This window comes from Hydra vulgaris, chromosome 03, assembly GCF_038396675.1.
Source record: "Hydra vulgaris chromosome 03, alternate assembly HydraT2T_AEP".
Lineage (NCBI taxonomy): Eukaryota > Metazoa > Cnidaria > Hydrozoa > Anthoathecata > Hydridae > Hydra > Hydra vulgaris.
The window spans coordinates 19115073-19133883 of NC_088922.1; the positions used below are offsets into that span (position 1 = coordinate 19115073).

At 26.1% G+C, this 18811-nt stretch overlaps 3 protein-coding genes and 1 long non-coding RNA gene across 5 annotated transcripts; 3 read left to right on the forward strand and 1 right to left on the reverse strand.

Moving 5' to 3' along the window:
- Nucleotides 1-3972: 3972 nt before the first annotated feature.
- Nucleotides 3973-5265, reverse strand: LOC136077671 (uncharacterized). Its single transcript, XR_010637172.1, has 4 exons — nucleotides 5201-5265; nucleotides 4399-4473; nucleotides 4243-4266; nucleotides 3973-4161 (listed from the first exon to the last, which is right to left on the reverse strand). It is a non-coding gene; the product is annotated as an uncharacterized LOC136077671 (long non-coding RNA).
- A 2551-nt stretch (nucleotides 5266-7816) lies between these two features.
- On the forward strand, nucleotides 7817-13541 carry LOC136077996 (uncharacterized). Of its 2 annotated transcripts, none has more exons than XM_065792568.1 (6): nucleotides 7817-7970; nucleotides 11322-11410; nucleotides 11598-11691; nucleotides 11883-12603; nucleotides 12927-13092; nucleotides 13178-13541. In XM_065792568.1, exon 4 carries the CDS (start codon nucleotides 12035-12037, stop codon nucleotides 12587-12589), a length of 555 nt encoding a protein of 184 aa, XP_065648640.1. In that variant the 5' UTR covers nucleotides 7817-7970; nucleotides 11322-11410; nucleotides 11598-11691; nucleotides 11883-12034; the 3' UTR covers nucleotides 12590-12603; nucleotides 12927-13092; nucleotides 13178-13541. The 2 variants fall into 2 exon arrangements, with proteins under 2 accessions (XP_065648640.1, XP_065648641.1); XM_065792569.1 differs by lacking the exon at nucleotides 7817-7970 and adding an exon at nucleotides 9337-11140.
- Nucleotides 9792-10241, forward strand: LOC136078529 (uncharacterized). Its single transcript, XM_065794306.1, has one exon. The coding sequence runs from the start codon at nucleotides 9792-9794 to the stop codon at nucleotides 10239-10241; it is 450 nt and encodes a 149-aa protein (XP_065650378.1).
- Nucleotides 13542-14979: 1438 nt separating the features above from the next.
- LOC101240846 (C-C chemokine receptor type 5) lies at nucleotides 14980-16483 on the forward strand. The gene has a single exon (XM_065792570.1). The coding sequence runs from the start codon at nucleotides 15086-15088 to the stop codon at nucleotides 16406-16408; it is 1323 nt and encodes a 440-aa protein (XP_065648642.1). The 5' UTR covers nucleotides 14980-15085; the 3' UTR covers nucleotides 16409-16483.
- Nucleotides 16484-18811: the final 2328 nt, after the last annotated feature.

An 18811-nucleotide genomic window follows, 5' to 3' on the forward strand; every position in this document is an offset into this window, starting at 1 on the left:
TAAAATACTGAGCATAAAATACTGAGCATAAAATACTGAGCATAAAATACTGAGCATAAAATACTGAGCATAAAATACTGAGCATAAAATACTGAGCATAAAATACTGAGCATAAAATACTGAGCATAAAATACTGAGCATAAAATACTGAGCATAATGATTTTTTTTTTGATATAATACAAGAACTTTGTATTATATCAAAAAAGTTTTATATCAAAAAAGTTTATCCTTAAAATACTGAGCATAAAATACTGAGCCTAAAATACTGAGCATAAAATACTGAGCATAAAATACTGAGCATAATGATTTTTTTTTTAATATAATACAAGAACTTTGTATTATATCAAAAAAGTATTATATCAAAAAAGTTTATCCTTAAAATACTGAGCATAAAATACTGAGCCTAAAATACTGAGCATAAAATAGTGAGCATAAAATACTGAGCATAAAATACTGAGCATAAAATACTGAGCATAAAATACTGAGCATAATGATTTTTTTTTGGATATAATACAAGAACTTTGTTGTTTTTTTTTAAGGAAAAGTAAATGTGTGCTATTTAAAATGATCTCAAAAATGTAAATGCGACTGATAAAATGCTCAAAACAAACAATTTTGATAGTTATAAATGTCTAATGAGTAGTTCTGTTCAAAAAAGTAAACATTGTTGATGCAGAAATAACAGCAATTGCTATAAAAACATAAAAATTGATATCAAAAAGTTAAACCAACTGGTCATGAAAGTGTGCTATTTATGTTGTCGCCACTGTATATATATATATATATATATATATATATATATATATATATATATATATATATATATATATATATATATATATATATATATATATATATATATATATATATATATATATATATATATATATATATATATCAAAATGTTACATTATTATGAATTCAATAAGTTATAACAATCCTAATCCCGCTTTTATATATAATTAACTTATGTTTAAAAATAACTTTATGTTTAACCAAAGTTTAAAAATTACAAATTTAATAATAATTTTACAAACCAGGTTAGGTATCACTCAAATAGTTAAAAACTAGTCAAAGGAATGACACCTAAATAAAATTAAAAAAAAAAAAAAATCAACAACAATATTATTAAATAATACGAAACACGAATTAACATAATTAAAAAAAACAAAAAAAAAACGATAAAAATATAAAATACACTTAGTAATCTTAATAAAATAGTTAAAATAATATATAATTATTAAAATAATATGTAATCAATCAATTATAATTCAGTATTATTAGTAATAATAAAGTAATAATACAGTATTATTCACATTCCCGTATATGTATGTGTTAGAATTATAGTTTTGTATTTTATTTTTTCATACACACACACACACACACACACACACACACACACACACACACACACACACACACACACACACACACACACACACACACACACACACACACACACACACACACTCTCTCTCTCTCTCTCTCTCTCTCTCTCTCTCTCTCTCTCTCTCTCTCTCACACACACACACACACAAACACATATACATATATATTAGCGTGGGTGGTTACAGAACCATTCACTTTTAATCTTTTTTTATCTATATATTTTTTCTAGTATATTTTGCATTAAATAACTCAGAGAGCTTAATATATAAATTGATAAAAACTAAAAAAATATATTTTTTATATAAAATTAAATTATATAAAATCATTAAACAACTTATTTATCTGTTCAATTACATAAGTTTATAATGTATAGAACAGTTTGTTTTTTCTTTTTTTGTTGGTTTTTTTGTTTTTTCTTATATATATATATATATATATATATATATATATATATATATATATATATATATATATATATATATATATATATATATATATATATATATATTAAAAAAAAATGCTGACATATCATATTAGTGCATTATTATTAACAATATTCAGCCAATATTGAGATAAATATTGTATCACTATTGCACCAATGTTGCTTGCTACTAGGGCTAACTTACTCTCGAGTAAATCCAATTTAAAAAATGAATAAACCTTTATGCATATAGAATACAGATTAGAGATATTATATTTTTATTGTTTTCGATTGCTTTCAAAAAAGTATATTTCATACACTAAGTGTATTTTAAGTGTATTACGGAAAAAAATACATTAACAACTCTAGTTTTATTGTGATTTTAAAGTATGCGATTTGGTGTTATAAAGTTAAAAGGATCCCCAAGTGCCGAGACAAGTTGTGTTCATATTTAAAAAAATTAAAAAAAAAAATTTGGGCTGAATTTTTTTGATTAAAGCTAAATAATGAATGCACACCATTAACTTAAAATTTCACGTTTTAGTCGAAGCTCGCCGTCTTCAATTTTTTTTGGCTCTTGAAGTCTGTATAATGTTAGCCGCAATCTGCAGACTCGATAACTTATACCATGCGTGTTTATTTCATAACAGGTTTGGTATATGACGTCATCGTATAAAGTTTTTGCTTCATTATATATCGTATTATTTTTTTGCCACAATTGCCAAATCATGTTAATTGTATAACTTTTTACTAAATCCCCAAAAAAGTTTGTGATACAATTAAAAATTAAATAAATTTTTATTTTTAAAAAATTTATAAAAATAAAAATTTTAGGGCTCTATGAAAAGATTGTGATAACGTACTGTCATCCTCATCTTCTTTGAGCCCCTATCTGTTTTACTTATTTTATTTATTGAAATTTTATATTACGAAGTTGTAAAATCTTATATTATATTAAAACAGAGAAAGAAAAAAAAAAAAAAAAAAAAAAAAAAAAAAAAAAAAAAAAAAAAATTTGATATATAAACGAATATTTGCAGTAAAACGGTTTAAACCTCATATAAACTAGATACTAAAAGAATAATTTTACTAAAGCGTATAAATTAATTTAAAGTACGAACTGAATAAAAAACGAGTGATTTGAATAAAACATAAACTGAACTAAGTAGAAAATAAATATTAAACGAATTATTTTACTAATAATAATAATTTATTATTTTAATAACTATTAAAAAATTATTAAAATAATAAATTATTTTAATAATTTTTTAAGTTAAAAAAATATTTGTACTAAAATATACAAAAAATAGTTATAATATAAATATAAAAACGAAGAATCGCATTAACTCGTTCGCTACCAGCCAAACTAAAATCTTTTAGTAGCGACCGCACATTTTTTTGAATAAAATTTGAATGGCATAACATTGACAATTAATTAAAACTAGCAGAAAGCAACCCGTAATACGGGTTACGGTCGGTCTGTTACTTAATTTATAGTAAACATTGATCTTTTATATTGCATTAATGCGTCATATGACAAACCAAAAATAAAAATTGTAACAGATAAGTAGACATTTAAGAAAAAAAAAAAACAAAAAACAATTTACATGATTTTTGGTAGCCTGTTGTCATACTTTAACTGCTGTCATGATGCAGCTTGTCGGTGTTGTTTTATGACGTTATTTCACGTTGGCTTTTCGTAAACTTTAGTTAAATTTAAAAGACATTACAATAGATTTAAAATAATTTAATTAAAAAGCAAAAAAAAAAATGCTTCAAGGAGCCAAACTAAAAACACTAAAGATAAAAAATCAAATAGAGATATAAATAAATTGCATTTATATAGCTAAATAGTCTTGGCTTATAGTAAATTTTAAAAGCAGTGTTTTCAATAAATTAAACTACCAAATAATTATTTTGAACAAATAGAATGTAGCATCATATTATGATGATTGGGTAATGAATCAATTTAACTATATTTCAGTTTAATTGGTGAAAAACAAATAAAATTTTAATTAAAAAAGACAAAAACAAATCAAATATACAACAATATATTATTAAAAAAAAATTCAAATTAAAAAAAAAAAATTACAAAATTAAAAAAAAAAAATCACTGAAGAAAAAGCGGCAACAAAAAAGTTATAAATATCTTCGCTGATAGAAGACATTTACAACCTTTTGGTTGCTGTTTTTTCTTCAGTGTCTCCCAACACCCCGGTATGAATGAGCCCTCCATTTAAAGGATGGCTCATCCATATCACCATTACTTCGCCACTTATTGAAGGACCTCTTCGAGAGAGGCCCTGGGTGTTGGGAGCAATATCTTTCGTATTCCTCAAATGTTAACGACTCTAAAATTACAAATAGAAGGATATAATAAAATTTAAAAATATTTACAATTTTTTAAATCAAAATATAAAGCATAACCTCACCATTTTCACAGGATGAAGACGATGCTAAAAATAATAGTAGAAAAAAAAAAGTAAATTAAAAAGGCTTAAACTTGTGAAAAATTTAATTTTAATAAAAATATGAGTAAAATGCAAACAGTTTAAAAATGTAATATTTATATTAAATAATTCTTTCACCTATTGCACATATTTCTCCATAAAAAATATATAAAATTCAAAACACAGCCCTACCAGTTATGCTTCTACCAGACACTAAAGACAAAAAATATACCTCAGAATAATTGATAGAACAATATTTACATATAAATAAATATATAACTATAATTTTTTTTTACTTTTTCCTCTCATTTCTACCATGAAGTTGTCTAAAGTAAGAAAAAAGATAACTGAAGAAAAAAGATAACTTACAAAAACTAAACTAAAATTAACTATAAACTAAACCATAACTACAACTATAAACTAAATAAACTTTAAATTTTAATATCTGTACCTCAGAAGACAAAGGTCGGCTATCCAGTTTTTTTTGAAAATGAGTTATGTATGAGACCTTTTTAGTTTTTTCAGTATCTACATAGGTATAAAGACAGTTTTCCTACAACAATGTGAAACAAAGTTTGGTCAATATAAAGGGTCTGGTGTCCCCACAATGTTCAAAGAAAAACGTCTGTAGTCCAGAAATGACTTTTCACTTTTTTTAACTTTTTATTTTTGTCAAAACTATATTTCATGTGCCTCAAGACAAATTAAATAAAACACGAAAAAAATAACATAAATTTAACCATCAAGAATAACCCAATGAAGACTAATTATTTTACTATTTACTGTCTCAAATTTTAGAATTTCGAAAGTGAAAAATTGTTTCGGTAATATTTTCAGAATTTCGAAATCGCAAAAATATTTCGAAGCAAATTTTACAATTTCAAAATGAAAAAATCGTTTCGATACAAAATTAATTAGTTTAAAATTATTTCGAACTTACCGAAACAAAAATAGAGTTTTGAAAACTTTTTTTTTATCGAAAATTCAACTTTTGCTTTAGTGAACAACCTTAATTTAAATTCAAAATGAAAAACCGCTAATGACACAGAAATTATTATATCCGTATTAATAAGCCACAGAATAGTGTTTACGTCAAACTCAAATTCCAAGGATTTAATTTAGTAGGATACTTGTGCGAGATTTCACTAAAGTAAGACTGAAATACAATAGGATATATATATATATATATATATATATATATATATATATATATATATATGTATATATATAGATATATATATATAAATATAAATTCTATATATATATATATATATATATATATATATATATATATATATATATATATATATATATATATATATATATATATCGCGAGGTTAGAAATATTTTGTTCTATCTCCAAGTTTTTCCGAACTGAGAAAATCAAGTTCAAAGTTTATATGGACCTGCAGACCAAATAACATAAAAAACGCAAACAAAACCAATTTGTACTAATTTCCTATGGGGTCATCCATAAAGGACGTCACTTTAAGTTTAACTAATGGCAAGAAGTAGGAGAATGTTGGCTCTCGTGCGCAGAGACTTTAAGAGTAATATAGCGCCTTATGTTCGATGAAAATCTCCGCGGAAGGGAGCCCATAAACTTCTACTACCGGTTATTAATTAAATTCTGAATGACATCCTTAATGGACGACCCCTATACAGGCTACCACAGTTATATAGAAAATGTTTTAAAATATTTAAAGTGCAAGTGTCTGAACTACTACACCCTGATTTGGAGATAGAACAATGTAATAAACACTTTTTTTAAAAAATACAATATTATTTTGTTTTATCTCCATTTTCTGTTAAAAAATCATAACACAAACGTATTTTTTATATATATTGTGGCAAAATGAATGTATATTTTTGCAATCAAAGTACTGTAGGGTGCATATCTGTTTTATTAGAAAAAAAAATCTTATTTTACACTAGTGAAAAAATTACATAAACACGCTATTTTGTCTAAAATTCAATTCAACAGAGAAGATAAGTAATATACTATCTAAAGTATGTACCAAGATCTTCACAACAAAATAAAACTTTAGTTATAAATTCTAATAGCATAACATCTAAATTACATTGCACATTAAAAAGAAATCTTAAAGAATAATTAGTTAACCAGCACCTCTGGTTAATCCATTAAAAACATAACATTTCAGTAAGAAGTCTATTTAACAACATATAAAACACTATTATTTTGACAGTAAAATAAATTACTTTAAAACACTCTTATAAAATGCAAGGCATATACTTAAACATACTTTAAAGGATATTGGCTTGATCATTTAAAATTTGAGTACACTGATTTAAGGCAAAAGCCATTAGTACAAATGCCATCACAAAGATCGCAGATTGCTAGAGGCTTAATTCATACTTCTAAACAAACATCAGAAAATGACTTTCTATAGTATACATAATCTGAATGCTAGATGCTTTATCTGTATATAGGCAACAATCGTAAAATTGAAATAGTCTGCAATAGCTGAAAAATGTTTGAAATCCAATTTTAGACAGAAATTTTTTTTTTGTAGAGCAGGAACTGCTTATATTAAACCAAGGGGACTAAGTATTTCAACAGCGAGTGCTCTACCAATTTGACTATGGATATTGTCAATTTTTGTATACTAGAATTCCCTGGTTAAAAAATTTTGTTAAACTACTCTGACTTACAAACTTTGTTAAACTACTCTGGTAAACATATCAAAAACTAATAAAAAGCGATGAGAAAATGACTATTTCATTGATGGTTTGATGAAGTTTCTTTTTGAAGTTGTTCAGTTCAGTTTTTGCATGTTGTCCATAGACCAAAAATCAACAAATATACGTGTTCATTTTTCATCACTGATATTTTGTGTGTATCTTTTTTTTTGTTACAGACTTGCATGAAACATCTTCTCCCTTCTATTTTTATATGGCTGATCAGATTATCTTAGCAGCTTTCTCACATTCTGTGTGCAAGTTTTAAGTGCATATTTTACCTTTAAAGTTTTGTTGTTGTTTTTCTGCAATAAAAACTTCCTTACATATATATATATATATATATATATATATATATATATATATATATATATATATATATATATATATATATATATATATATATATATATATATATATATATATATATATATATAAAGTTTTGTTGTTGTTTTTCTGCAATAAAAACTTCCTTATATATATATATATATATATATATATATATATATATATATATATATATATATATATATATATATATATATATATATATATATATATATATATATATATATATATATATATATATATACATATATATATATATATATATATACATATATATATATATATATATATATATATATATATATATATATATATATATATATATATATATATATATATATATATATATATATATATATATATATATATATATATATATATATATATATATATATATATATATATATATATATATATATATATATATACCCAAGTAGCAGCGCTACTTTGGGTATATATATACTCGTACGGGCCTGTGCCGGTTCGCCAGTTCTGGCGATCCTATCACGGGACATTAAAACTCCATGAAAGGCACGCCGGAGCCGATACGAACCATTGTTGTACCGAAAATGATTCACCAGAGCTGGTTTGCCAGTTAGAAACTGTTATGTGGTCCTTTTGCGACATCCCAGTACTGGAGAGCCAATAACGGGACACAGATGGTACGTTAGAGTCAAAAAGCAACAACTGAACGATCGCCATGTCCTAATTAGGAACTTAACTTGCTTAACTTAGCAACTTAAGTTGCTATGATCATGTCGACAATATGTAATGTCAGTTTAGTTAAGGGAAATTAACAGGGATAAATACTTGTTACATAAAAAGTGGTTCCATAAATATTTTGCGTAATAATAAATCAATTTTCTCCACATTGTTTACTTAAATTTTGTTAAGTTATGTTTGTAATGTCTTTTAATTGTACATCTTAATAATTATTCAAATTATACATTCATTTTAAATTTTAAATAAAGGAATAAAAACAAACAAAGATATACATCAACGCATATACATACATAAACTATATACACACATACACACAGATATATATATATATATATATATACATATATATATATATATATATATATATATATATATATATATATATATATATATATATATATATATATATATATATATATGTATATATATATATATATATATATATATATATTATAACATGCATATATATATATAATATATATATATATATATATATATGCGTGTTATGTATTTATGTATGTATGCGTGTATGTAATGTATGTATGTTATGTAAGTATGCATTATATGTATGTATGTATTTATGTATGCATGTATATATATATGCATGTTATGTATTTATGTATGCATGCGTGTATGTAATGTATGTATGTTATGTATGTATGCATTATATGTATGTATGTATGCATGTATGTATTTATGTATGCATGTATATATTTATATATATATATATATATATATATATATATATATATATATATATATATATATATATATATATTTCTGATGAATCTTTGTTGATGAAACACAGTGTAAAATGGAAAAAAATTTTTGTTAAGTGATTTTCTACTAATATATATATAATCAATCAATCAATCATTTATTTCACTTTATAAAATAAAATTAATACAAAGCTAGAATCAGTCACAAACAGTTATGTAACTGACAAAAACGTGACGACCTACAAATATTACCGTAAATTTGTAAAAGTATATAAACTTAATAGTAAATTAATAATAATAATAAAATTAATAATGATAATAAAGTAGTAATAGTTGTAATAATAACAGTAGTAATAACAATAATAATTATAATTATAATAATAACATTAGTAATTTGCAACAGTAGCAATAATAAAAATAATAATGTCAATTATAGAGATAATAATAATGCTTAACAATAACAATATGTGCATAGAAGTGGTCATTTGGGGAAGAGCTATAAATAATACCATATATATAAATATATATATATATATATATATATATATATATATATATATATATATATATATATATATTGATTTTAAAGATTTTAATAATGAGTTATTGGACTAAAAAAAGAAAAATTCAAGACAAAGTAAAGGAAATTTTCACTGATATAGATTTTGAAACTATTGGTGAAAGTATAAATATCAATTGTGAGAATCCACAGTATATCTATAGTGATCAGTCTCAATTGTCTGAAACACGTGCAGTTTCTCTCAACGACAGCAAAAGGCAAACAGCTGCATTTAGTTCATTTTCTCAAAGTTTCAATGAACCATTGTCAGCTACTTGTACATCAATTTTTAATGATCGTATTTCTGGTGATGAATGCCAAGAATTTGAAAACATGTTAAGCAGTGATTCTGATGAATACACACAGTCTTCAATGTGGCATTTTGGTCACATTCTTTTAACATCACTCAAAAAGCCTTTGGTGCTTTGCTAGCTATATTACAAATTTTTTTCCCAGATTTGAAAAAAAGTCCAAAAACAATAATGCGATCTGAGTTTAACAAAAAAGAAGTGCGTGAAAATTCATATTATTATTTTGGCATAAAAGAAGGTATTGTTGATATGCTAAAACATTTGGTTAATAGCAATAGTACAGAAAATCAGGTTATTTCATTTCAATTTAACATTGATGGATTGCCTTTATTTAAAAGTTCAAACGTGCAGTTTTGGCCAATTTTAGGTTTAATTGAACAGTTTGAAGGATTAGTTCAAATAAATAGAGACCCATTTACAATTGCAATATACTGTGGAAATAGTAAGCCTACTTCTATCAATGCATATTTGAGAGATTTTGTTAATGAAATTGTAGAGCTTCAGAATACGGGCATTATATATAATAAGATTTGTTATAAGATAAAAATTTCTGCTCTGATTTGTGTCACACCGGCACGAACTTTTATCAAATGCATTAAAGGGCATGGAGCATTTTATTGATGTGATAAATGTGAACAACATGGCATTTATGCTGGACGTGTAATATTTCCAGAAACATCTGCAATTCTTCGAACAGATTTGTCATTCCTTAAAATGAAAAATAAGGAACATCATTTTGGACCAAGTCCACTAACTAATATTCCTTTTTTTGGCATGATATTACAAATACCAGCAGATTATATGCATATGGTTTGCCTAGGTGTAATGAGAAAAATGGTTTTTTTACGGCTCAAGGGACCTTTAGCAACCAGAATTGGCCCACAAGGTATTCAGGACTTATCAAATAAGCTAATGGACATGAGACCTTACATTCCTTCAGAGTTAGCACGTCTTTAAATTAAATGGCAAAGAAGTGATTACGTACAATAATACACAAAATGCCCAAGCATTTGGTCCTTTGGATAATATTTCAGCATTTCCATTTGAAAACTACTTATCACAAATTAAGAGACTTGTGCGAACACCTCACTTACCTTTACAGCAAATAGTTAGACAGCTTTTTGAGAAAACAGCTGTTGAGTTAAAACAACAAAAAACTCAGGATAATCCAAAGAGTGCATATGTTACAAAGGAACATTTCAATGGACCAGTTGTTAAATTGTTGAACATATGTGGTCAGTATAAAGAACTGTATTGTAAGCCTTGGAGTATCAAAGTTACTGCTGGAGATAACTGTTTTGGTTTAAAAAATAGCAAAGTTATTATTGTGCAGAATGTTGTCAAAATAGTTGATCAGATATTAGTTATTTATAAACAGTTTGAAGAACTTCAAAATTTGTTTTTGTATCCGTGCGAATCTCTTAAGGTTAACATTGGTAAAGCTTCTCACTTGAATGATGAACTTTTTTATTGTTTAACTTCAGAAATACAAAAAAAATATGTTTGTATACCTTTTGATGGTAATTATGCTGTTATTCCTATGATGCATTGTTAACATTTACTTTATTAATGTTAATTTTTTGGCATTATTTATTTGTATATTAAATGGTTTTTTCTATAAAGTTAGCTAATGATACTCTAAACTTCAAACAATATTCTTCAACATTGTTTTAAAGTATTTATTTCATTATTGCTTAATAGTGTTGCAAAACATATTAGTGTTGTAAAAGAATGCGAGTTGCCTAACGAAAACTGGGCAAAGCATCCCATGTGGGTTTTAGGCACACAAGGCAAGTATATATTTACAATGTTTTAATTTAAAAAAGTATCTCTTTCAATGTTTTTTTAGGATAAGTGATTGTGTAGTTAAAAGCTGAATGGCAAAAAAACTTAATTGTTCATAAATTTGTTTTGATAAAAAAAATGCAACTTTACTTATGACATGTTTATTTTTTTGCTGATTTTTTAACTTTGCAGAATCGTATGCAAAAGCAAGATCTTAACTTAATAAAGCAACAGTTACATCAGATCTTCAAAGTGACGTTGATGATTCAAGACTAAGAAAAAAACGGTAAATTAAATTACTATAAATTAATATTAATTTATTTATTAAACCATTTATGATTTAATAAATCATATATGGTTTTATAAATAAATAAATTAATATTGTATTATATATTATATATTATTATTAAAATTAATAATTTATATATAATACTGAAATCTTTATTAATATAAAATATTATATATGTGTTATATTAGTATTCAGAAATATCCTAATGATGGCATTAATAATAGTGCAGAGGATTCGGACACAGATTCTCAAACATCAAGTACAAAATATTATGGAGATTGTTCGAAGCAGAAGAAAATTTTGAACAAAAATATCCTTTTTTTCAAAAACAAAATCTCACATGCCAGCCCCTCAAGTACCAAAATTTCCTGTGATCAGTCAGAACTCTTTACCACTTCCTTTTGTAAATCAAAAAGTTGTAACAGAACCAGTAGAGATAGATACAAGCAATCAATGTGATTTTGAAGTGATCCCATTAACAGAGATTACAGTTGATGAGGTAGAATGCTTAGCATCCTTTGTTCCTAATATTGTATCTAACTCATCTAATAAAACAATTAGTGGGAAATGTGCTGCATTATTTGCAACACCTAGTATTGGAGTGGCTAGTAGTAGCATTGATGATAAATTTAGTTACAATGAAACAACGTTGTTAAGTACTTCCTCCTCTGCTCAAACATCAAGCAGTGTCTTAAATAAAATATTTACCCTCTTGGTTGAGCTAAAAGGCACAGTTGCTAATCTAGAGAAGCAAACAACATACAACACTACTATGTTGCAGACTCTTTCACAGGTTGGGCAACAAGATGTTTGCAACATTTTTGAAACACTTAAACTTCCTGTGTGTGACCAAGATCAGCTTGAAGAGCTTGAAAATATTCTAACTCAAAATTAATTTTCAACAAACTTGTAAGTTCTGATATTGATATATTGATCTGAACTGTTTTAAAACAATTTTTACATTAAAATTTCTATTTCAAATTTAAACTAATTATTAAATTTTATTAATATACTTATATTAATTTTATTAGCTAAATATTTACTGCCTGATCTTACAAAAAAGTTTATCTATATATATATATACAAATATATATATATATATACAAATATATATATATATATACAAATATATATATATACAAATATATATATATTTATATATATATATATATATATATATATATATATATATATATATATATATATATATACACGCATGTATACATATATAGGTATATGGAGTTGCATCAAAAGGTGGTCAAAGTTTAAAAGAAGCAGTCAGACGTATGGTTTCCGCTCTATTTGAAAATGAGATTCTCAAAATGTTTAATTGGTCAGGACTGGGAGAGCTTAAAAAAAAACCATTTCGTGACTTGAAGTGCCGACTTGTTATTCAGAGTAAAAAGTCTTTATTTTTTTAGTATTATGGTTAGTAATAAGAAATTTTTTTTGTTCAACTGTAAAGGACGATGTATATTTACAGGAGCATTAAGAAAAAATCCTCCAACCAAAGATGCATCCGAAAATGATGTCCAAAAAGCCGTTGTTCACTATTTGGCAGGAGCTGCTGATCGTAGTGGTTGCAGAAAACAAAGAGCCATAAGAAAGTCTGTTGAGATATATTAATAGTTTTGAACATTGTTAAATACCAACCGTTGTGAGTATGGTTGCTATAATTGTAACCTGACATAAATTATGTTCACAGATTGATTTTAAATTTTAGTTCTAAATTTTTCTTAAGGAGATTTTGATGATGACACAAAAAATTTATTGATAATTAAAAAAAAAGTTGTAAAATAAGTAGCCCTTTATAAAACGTTTCTAAAGAAAATTTAATATAAATCAAATCCTTTTGATTTTCTTATATAATCTGTCAAAAATAATTTACTGTTTTTATTAACGAATTCTACTTTATAAAAATTATATTAATGGAGAAATCAACATTAAGTTAACACGCTCATTTTTTCAATTTGTAAACTTAAAACAAAATGAATATATTCTTTTTTTCGATTTGTAAACTTAAAACAAAATGAATATATTTTTATATTCATTTTGTTTTAAGTTTACAAATCGAAAAAAAGGAGCGTGTTAACTTGATGGTATTTTCTCCATTCTAATAATCATTTTTTTCAATTTGTAAACTAAGACAAAATGAATATATTCATTTTGTTTTAAGTTTACAAATCGAAAAAAAGGAGCGTGTTAACTTAATGGTATTTTCTCCATTCTAATAATCAGAAACATATTGTTGCCCGTTACTGATTCTGCTCTGGTGAATCTACTGTGGGCCTGCATTGGGCCTTAAATGATTTGCCAGTGGTGGCCCGTTGAAACGCCAGCGCTTGCAATGGCTAGCCAGCCCTGGACTGTATTTAAGCCGATGTGCATGGCGGCACTGCGCCAGGCCTGGTCGTGTTCCGCAGCCAGAACCGGACCGTATCTCATAACTAATCATCTTCAATTTCAACCTTGATTTAGACTTTAAAATTACTAATCTTCTTTTACTTGACAAGAAAAAAGTTTTTTGCCCGATATAATTATGGCTTCTAGCGGATTACGTAATATTAAATTGGCTTCACTAAAAATGGCGAATTTCGATATCTAGGTAATATCTATATATCTTTGAGTTAGACATCTAGTTATATAATATGTCATTAATTTACAGTCGTAACGCTATACAATTTGCGCAACTAAGAAAATGACCTAATTTTAGCAAACAGAAATTATTATTAGGAAAGACTGTCATGGCAAATCTTAAATCGAAGTTTCAAATTTTCCACTTTGATGAGTCAATATGTTACGTGTTTTTTCAATCTTGTCAATTTTTTTAAATACAATAACATTAATACAAAAATTCAAAGCAAATCAATTTGAGCAAAAATGAGTTGTAATTATTAGAAAAGTTTTCTTATATTACTTTTATACTTGACTTTTTATAAGTAAAAAAATTATAAAAGTGTGACGCATTGATGTGCATTACTAATTTTAATTAAATAAAAATTAATCAAAACTAGTCTAACATCCGCCAAAATATGTAAATTAAATGTGTAAAATTTAATATTTATATAAGAATATAGAACATGCAAAATTGATCCCATTGATTTGATTTTCATTCAAATCAAACTGATTTTTGTTAATTTGTTTGAATTAATAGTTTCTAAAACTCTTATTACGTAAAAAAGAATTATTCTTTTATTAACTGTAATTGAAAACACAAAACATAGTTACTAATAATTATTACTGATTCATTAAACATAAGATTAGTGCAAGCTTGAAACAAATATTGCTTGATAAAAAAAGTCATTTGTTGTCATTTTGAATTATTTTAAAAGAAGCGAAAACCTGCTTGATAGTTGTTAGTAACTGTTTATTTCAGCTGAAACAAAATAAAATGTTTTTTCGTTTACTTTTAATTACGATCAAGTTTACAAATATTTATTTAAGTGAGATGAACATGACTTCAAGTAACAACTTAAGTGAGATGAACTCAACTTTAACAAAATTATTTGTTGATTCCTTAGCAAATTCTTCTTTTTCTCAAAACAATATAAATCAGGCAACAAATAATAATACTACTGTAGAAATTGATATTTCTGCTATGACTTTAGATCAAATTTGTCAACTTTTCGAAATTAACGGTGAGAATTGTTCGTGTTTAAACCCTATTGTAGAATTCATTTGTAACATTAAAAACCAATCTGAAAAAGTTATTGTAACATTCACATGTGACTCCGTTTCAAATAAAGTAACAGGTATTTCAAATTTTATATCATCAGTGTTCGCTTTGATTGGTAATGGATTTGTAATCGGTTTCGGAATATGCAATTGGAAAGATCTCTCAAGATTTCGGCAATTAATTTTAGGTTTGGCTATTTCCGACTTTATGTTTGCAGTTGTAGAAGTTATGTTAAGTATTCCTAAAACATGGACATGTCATTGGTTATACGGTTTGTTTTTGTGTAAAGCTCTTTATGCTGTACTGGCTGCAAGTGCAAACATTGCAGTGGGTTTCATAGTCATTGTTGCTGTTGATAGATACGTTGGCATTGTACACATGTTCAGTACATTGTTTAATCAAAATAGATTAAGAGTCATTGTAATCATAAACGTTGTGGCAGGAATATTATCCGTTCTTCCACCATTGGTGGTTCTTCAAGTCAGCAAATTTCAAACTTGCGAAGAAAACTGGAGCAATAAAAAATCCAGTGTTTATACAATAATCTTGTTTTTTGTTTATTATCTTATACCTGTAGTTGTACTTATTGTTTTATATTACATAATTATTGTTTGGTTAAAAGAAGCGTACTTAAAGTGTAAAGCATTAAATAACGCACAACAAATATCTCGTTTGAAAAAAAACAAAAGAACTTTAGTTATGCTGATTTCAATCTTGGTCTGTTTTGCAGTATTAGTTCTTCCGAATCGAGCTGTTTGGATTATAAACGATTTTTATGGTTTGAGCAATATTAAAGATAAATATTTAATACGGTTTTTAAAGATAATATCGGAGATTCCGTATGTATTCCATGCAGCTGTGAATCCTATTATTTATTCGGTTGTAGATCTTAAGTTCCAATCTCAAATGAAAAAGTTTTTCAACGTTTTATGTAGATACCCCAAGCTAGCAGAGTCGAAGCCTATGAGTGACTCGCAAGCAACAATTGAGATGGTAGTCTCATCATCTGTTGAGATGATGGTTGTAAATAATCATTAATACATTTTTGGGATCATTAACTAGTTTTTTAAAAGATTTTTTTTTAGTGCGTAATACTTTTAATAAAAAAAATTACTAATTTTAAAATTTTAATATAAACTTTTTGAAGAGCCGGGTTGACAGAATTTTGAAGCAATTTTTTTGGATAATATTTGGTACCCGTCTAATGTTCAAGGGCCGTGAGCAACTCCGAAATATATATATTTTAACTTAACTTTCGAAAAACAATGTTATTTTATTATATAAAATATATTAAGGGAGAAAAAGACAAAAATATGTTCATTCTTTTTCTAATGCACAATACAATATCATATAATTTTAAAATACTTTATCATTACGTGTAAATAAGATTTTTTTTGTGTGAGAAAAATAATTTGTTTTTAAAAAAGAATTTTAATACTACATATATTTACATTATTTATATTTTTATATCTAAATGGTCTTTAAAATTAATTTAACATTATTTATATTTTTATATCTAAATGGTCTTTAAAAGCTATCGTTTATGAGGCTTTGTTTTTTTTTTGTTTTTTTGGTTTTAGTTATTTTGGTGCTTCCAGTCTTTACGGTCTCATCACAGAGCACCGCAGAAGAACATTTAACAGGGAAATTCACGCCTCCTTCTTGTTGCTTATTGGGCAACAAGAAGGAGGCGTGAACTTCCCTGTTAAATGTTTCATTTTGCATTTTTTTACTATATTTCATTGTTGATAAATATAGTAAAAAAATGCAAAATTTTGAAGATGCTGTCATTTCACATTTATGTACAATAAAGGAAATTTTTTAAATTCAATTTTTTTTTTAGAGCATTAAACTGTTAAAATCTTTGCGTGTTTATGAAAATTATGTAAAAAATGTAAAAGCTTTCTCAAGATTTTTTTCTGAAAAAAGTTTCTCGATAAAAAAACTATCGAGAAACTATTATAAAAAACTTCTGATAATTTTACGTATAATATAAATCATTCCAGTCTAATAATTACAATTTAATGCCAAATCTTAAAAAACGTTAAATTCTATCAAGCGTCTGACAAAAGTAGGTTATTTTGAAATTGAGTAATAATTTTTCTTGAATTCTCGATGTAGTTAAGGACAGCTTTGTAAAATACGCGATTTTTAAAAGCCTAAAAAAACGAAAAGTTAAACTTTTATTTTGCCAGGTTCCAAATAAAATACTTTAAATTTTTCAACAAATCCGATTAAATTAGCTCCTCTTAAATTATATTGCGCTAGTAAAAAAAAAGGCGCTAAACTTTCTATTCCTTTACTTCGATGAGTTTGTTTGTTTACATACGTACATGAATTGCCTTCAATGTCTTCCAGTATTGGCTTTACAAAAGTGATTATTACTAAGTACATGATTTCCACGAGTACCAGAAACAGAAAAAAGTTATTTTCTACTTTTTAGTCGATTGAATAGAAAGCTATTTTTTAAAAGTTTTTTTTATTTATTTTATTTTCTACTTTTTAGTCTTGATAAAATTGAATTATTACAATTATTGATTATGATTAATATTCAATAAAAATTTATTTTGAATTCTGTATATAATAATTAACAAAAATATTTGGAGCATATTTTTTTTTATTATTAATTTAAATGTTGGTTGGGTCTTCTTCTCGGTTGATGTATTTGTTCTTTTTTGGACGCATTTTTATTTGTCTGAAATTAACAAGTGGAATATTTGTAAAAATTTTAATTAAATGTATATTGATACTTAACACTTTTTGATGCCCTCTCGGTTTCCGATATTTTTTTCGGAGTTCCAGATCTAACCAACGGGGAGGTGGGGCATTGTAAATCTAAAATACTTATTGAATCAAATGTAACAAATATAGCTATTGTTAGTCGGCAAAAGATTATTTGTAAAATTTCAGGGCTGTACGATCAAAAGAATTGCTTCAAAAAGCGCTGTGAAGTTTTGGCCTCCAAAAAAAAAAAATGCGGACTCGTCAGTGAGTGAATAGAAAGCTATAAAAAGGTCCTTGCTTTTCACATTTGCCGACAGTGTTAAAAGTCCAAGTTTGCCTGTACTATATGGTCTACATATGCCGAATGGTCTATAGGAGCTGAATTTGCAGACTTAATTAACTAAAATTCATTGATAGGGGAAGGGGGGTGAAGGGTATTACACACCATTCGCGCCAGCCTCGAATGTACACTGGCTTATAGTGATACACGAGGTCCCCTACCAGTGCTTTCTTCCCCGGTCCGTTTAGAACGGAAGAACGTTACTTGATTTACGCGATGTAAAATCCATCCAGTTAAACTGAATATTTTTTAACGAAAGGATAGTTTACTTGTCTTTTATGACTTTTTTTTATGACTAAAGCCCCGACCGAACGATCTTCACCCCGACCGAACGATCTTCACCCCGACCGAACGATCTTCACCCCGACCGAACGATC

Excerpts from the sequence above, each read along its gene's own strand:
- LOC136077996 (XM_065792568.1), top strand. The coding sequence starts at position 12,035 with ATGCCAGCCCCTCAAGTACCAAAATTTCCTGTGATCAGTCAGAACTCT.
- LOC136078529 (XM_065794306.1), top strand. The coding sequence starts at position 9,792 with ATGCGATCTGAGTTTAACAAAAAAGAAGTGCGTGAAAATTCATATTAT.
- LOC101240846 (XM_065792570.1), top strand. The coding sequence starts at position 15,086 with ATGTTTTTTCGTTTACTTTTAATTACGATCAAGTTTACAAATATTTAT.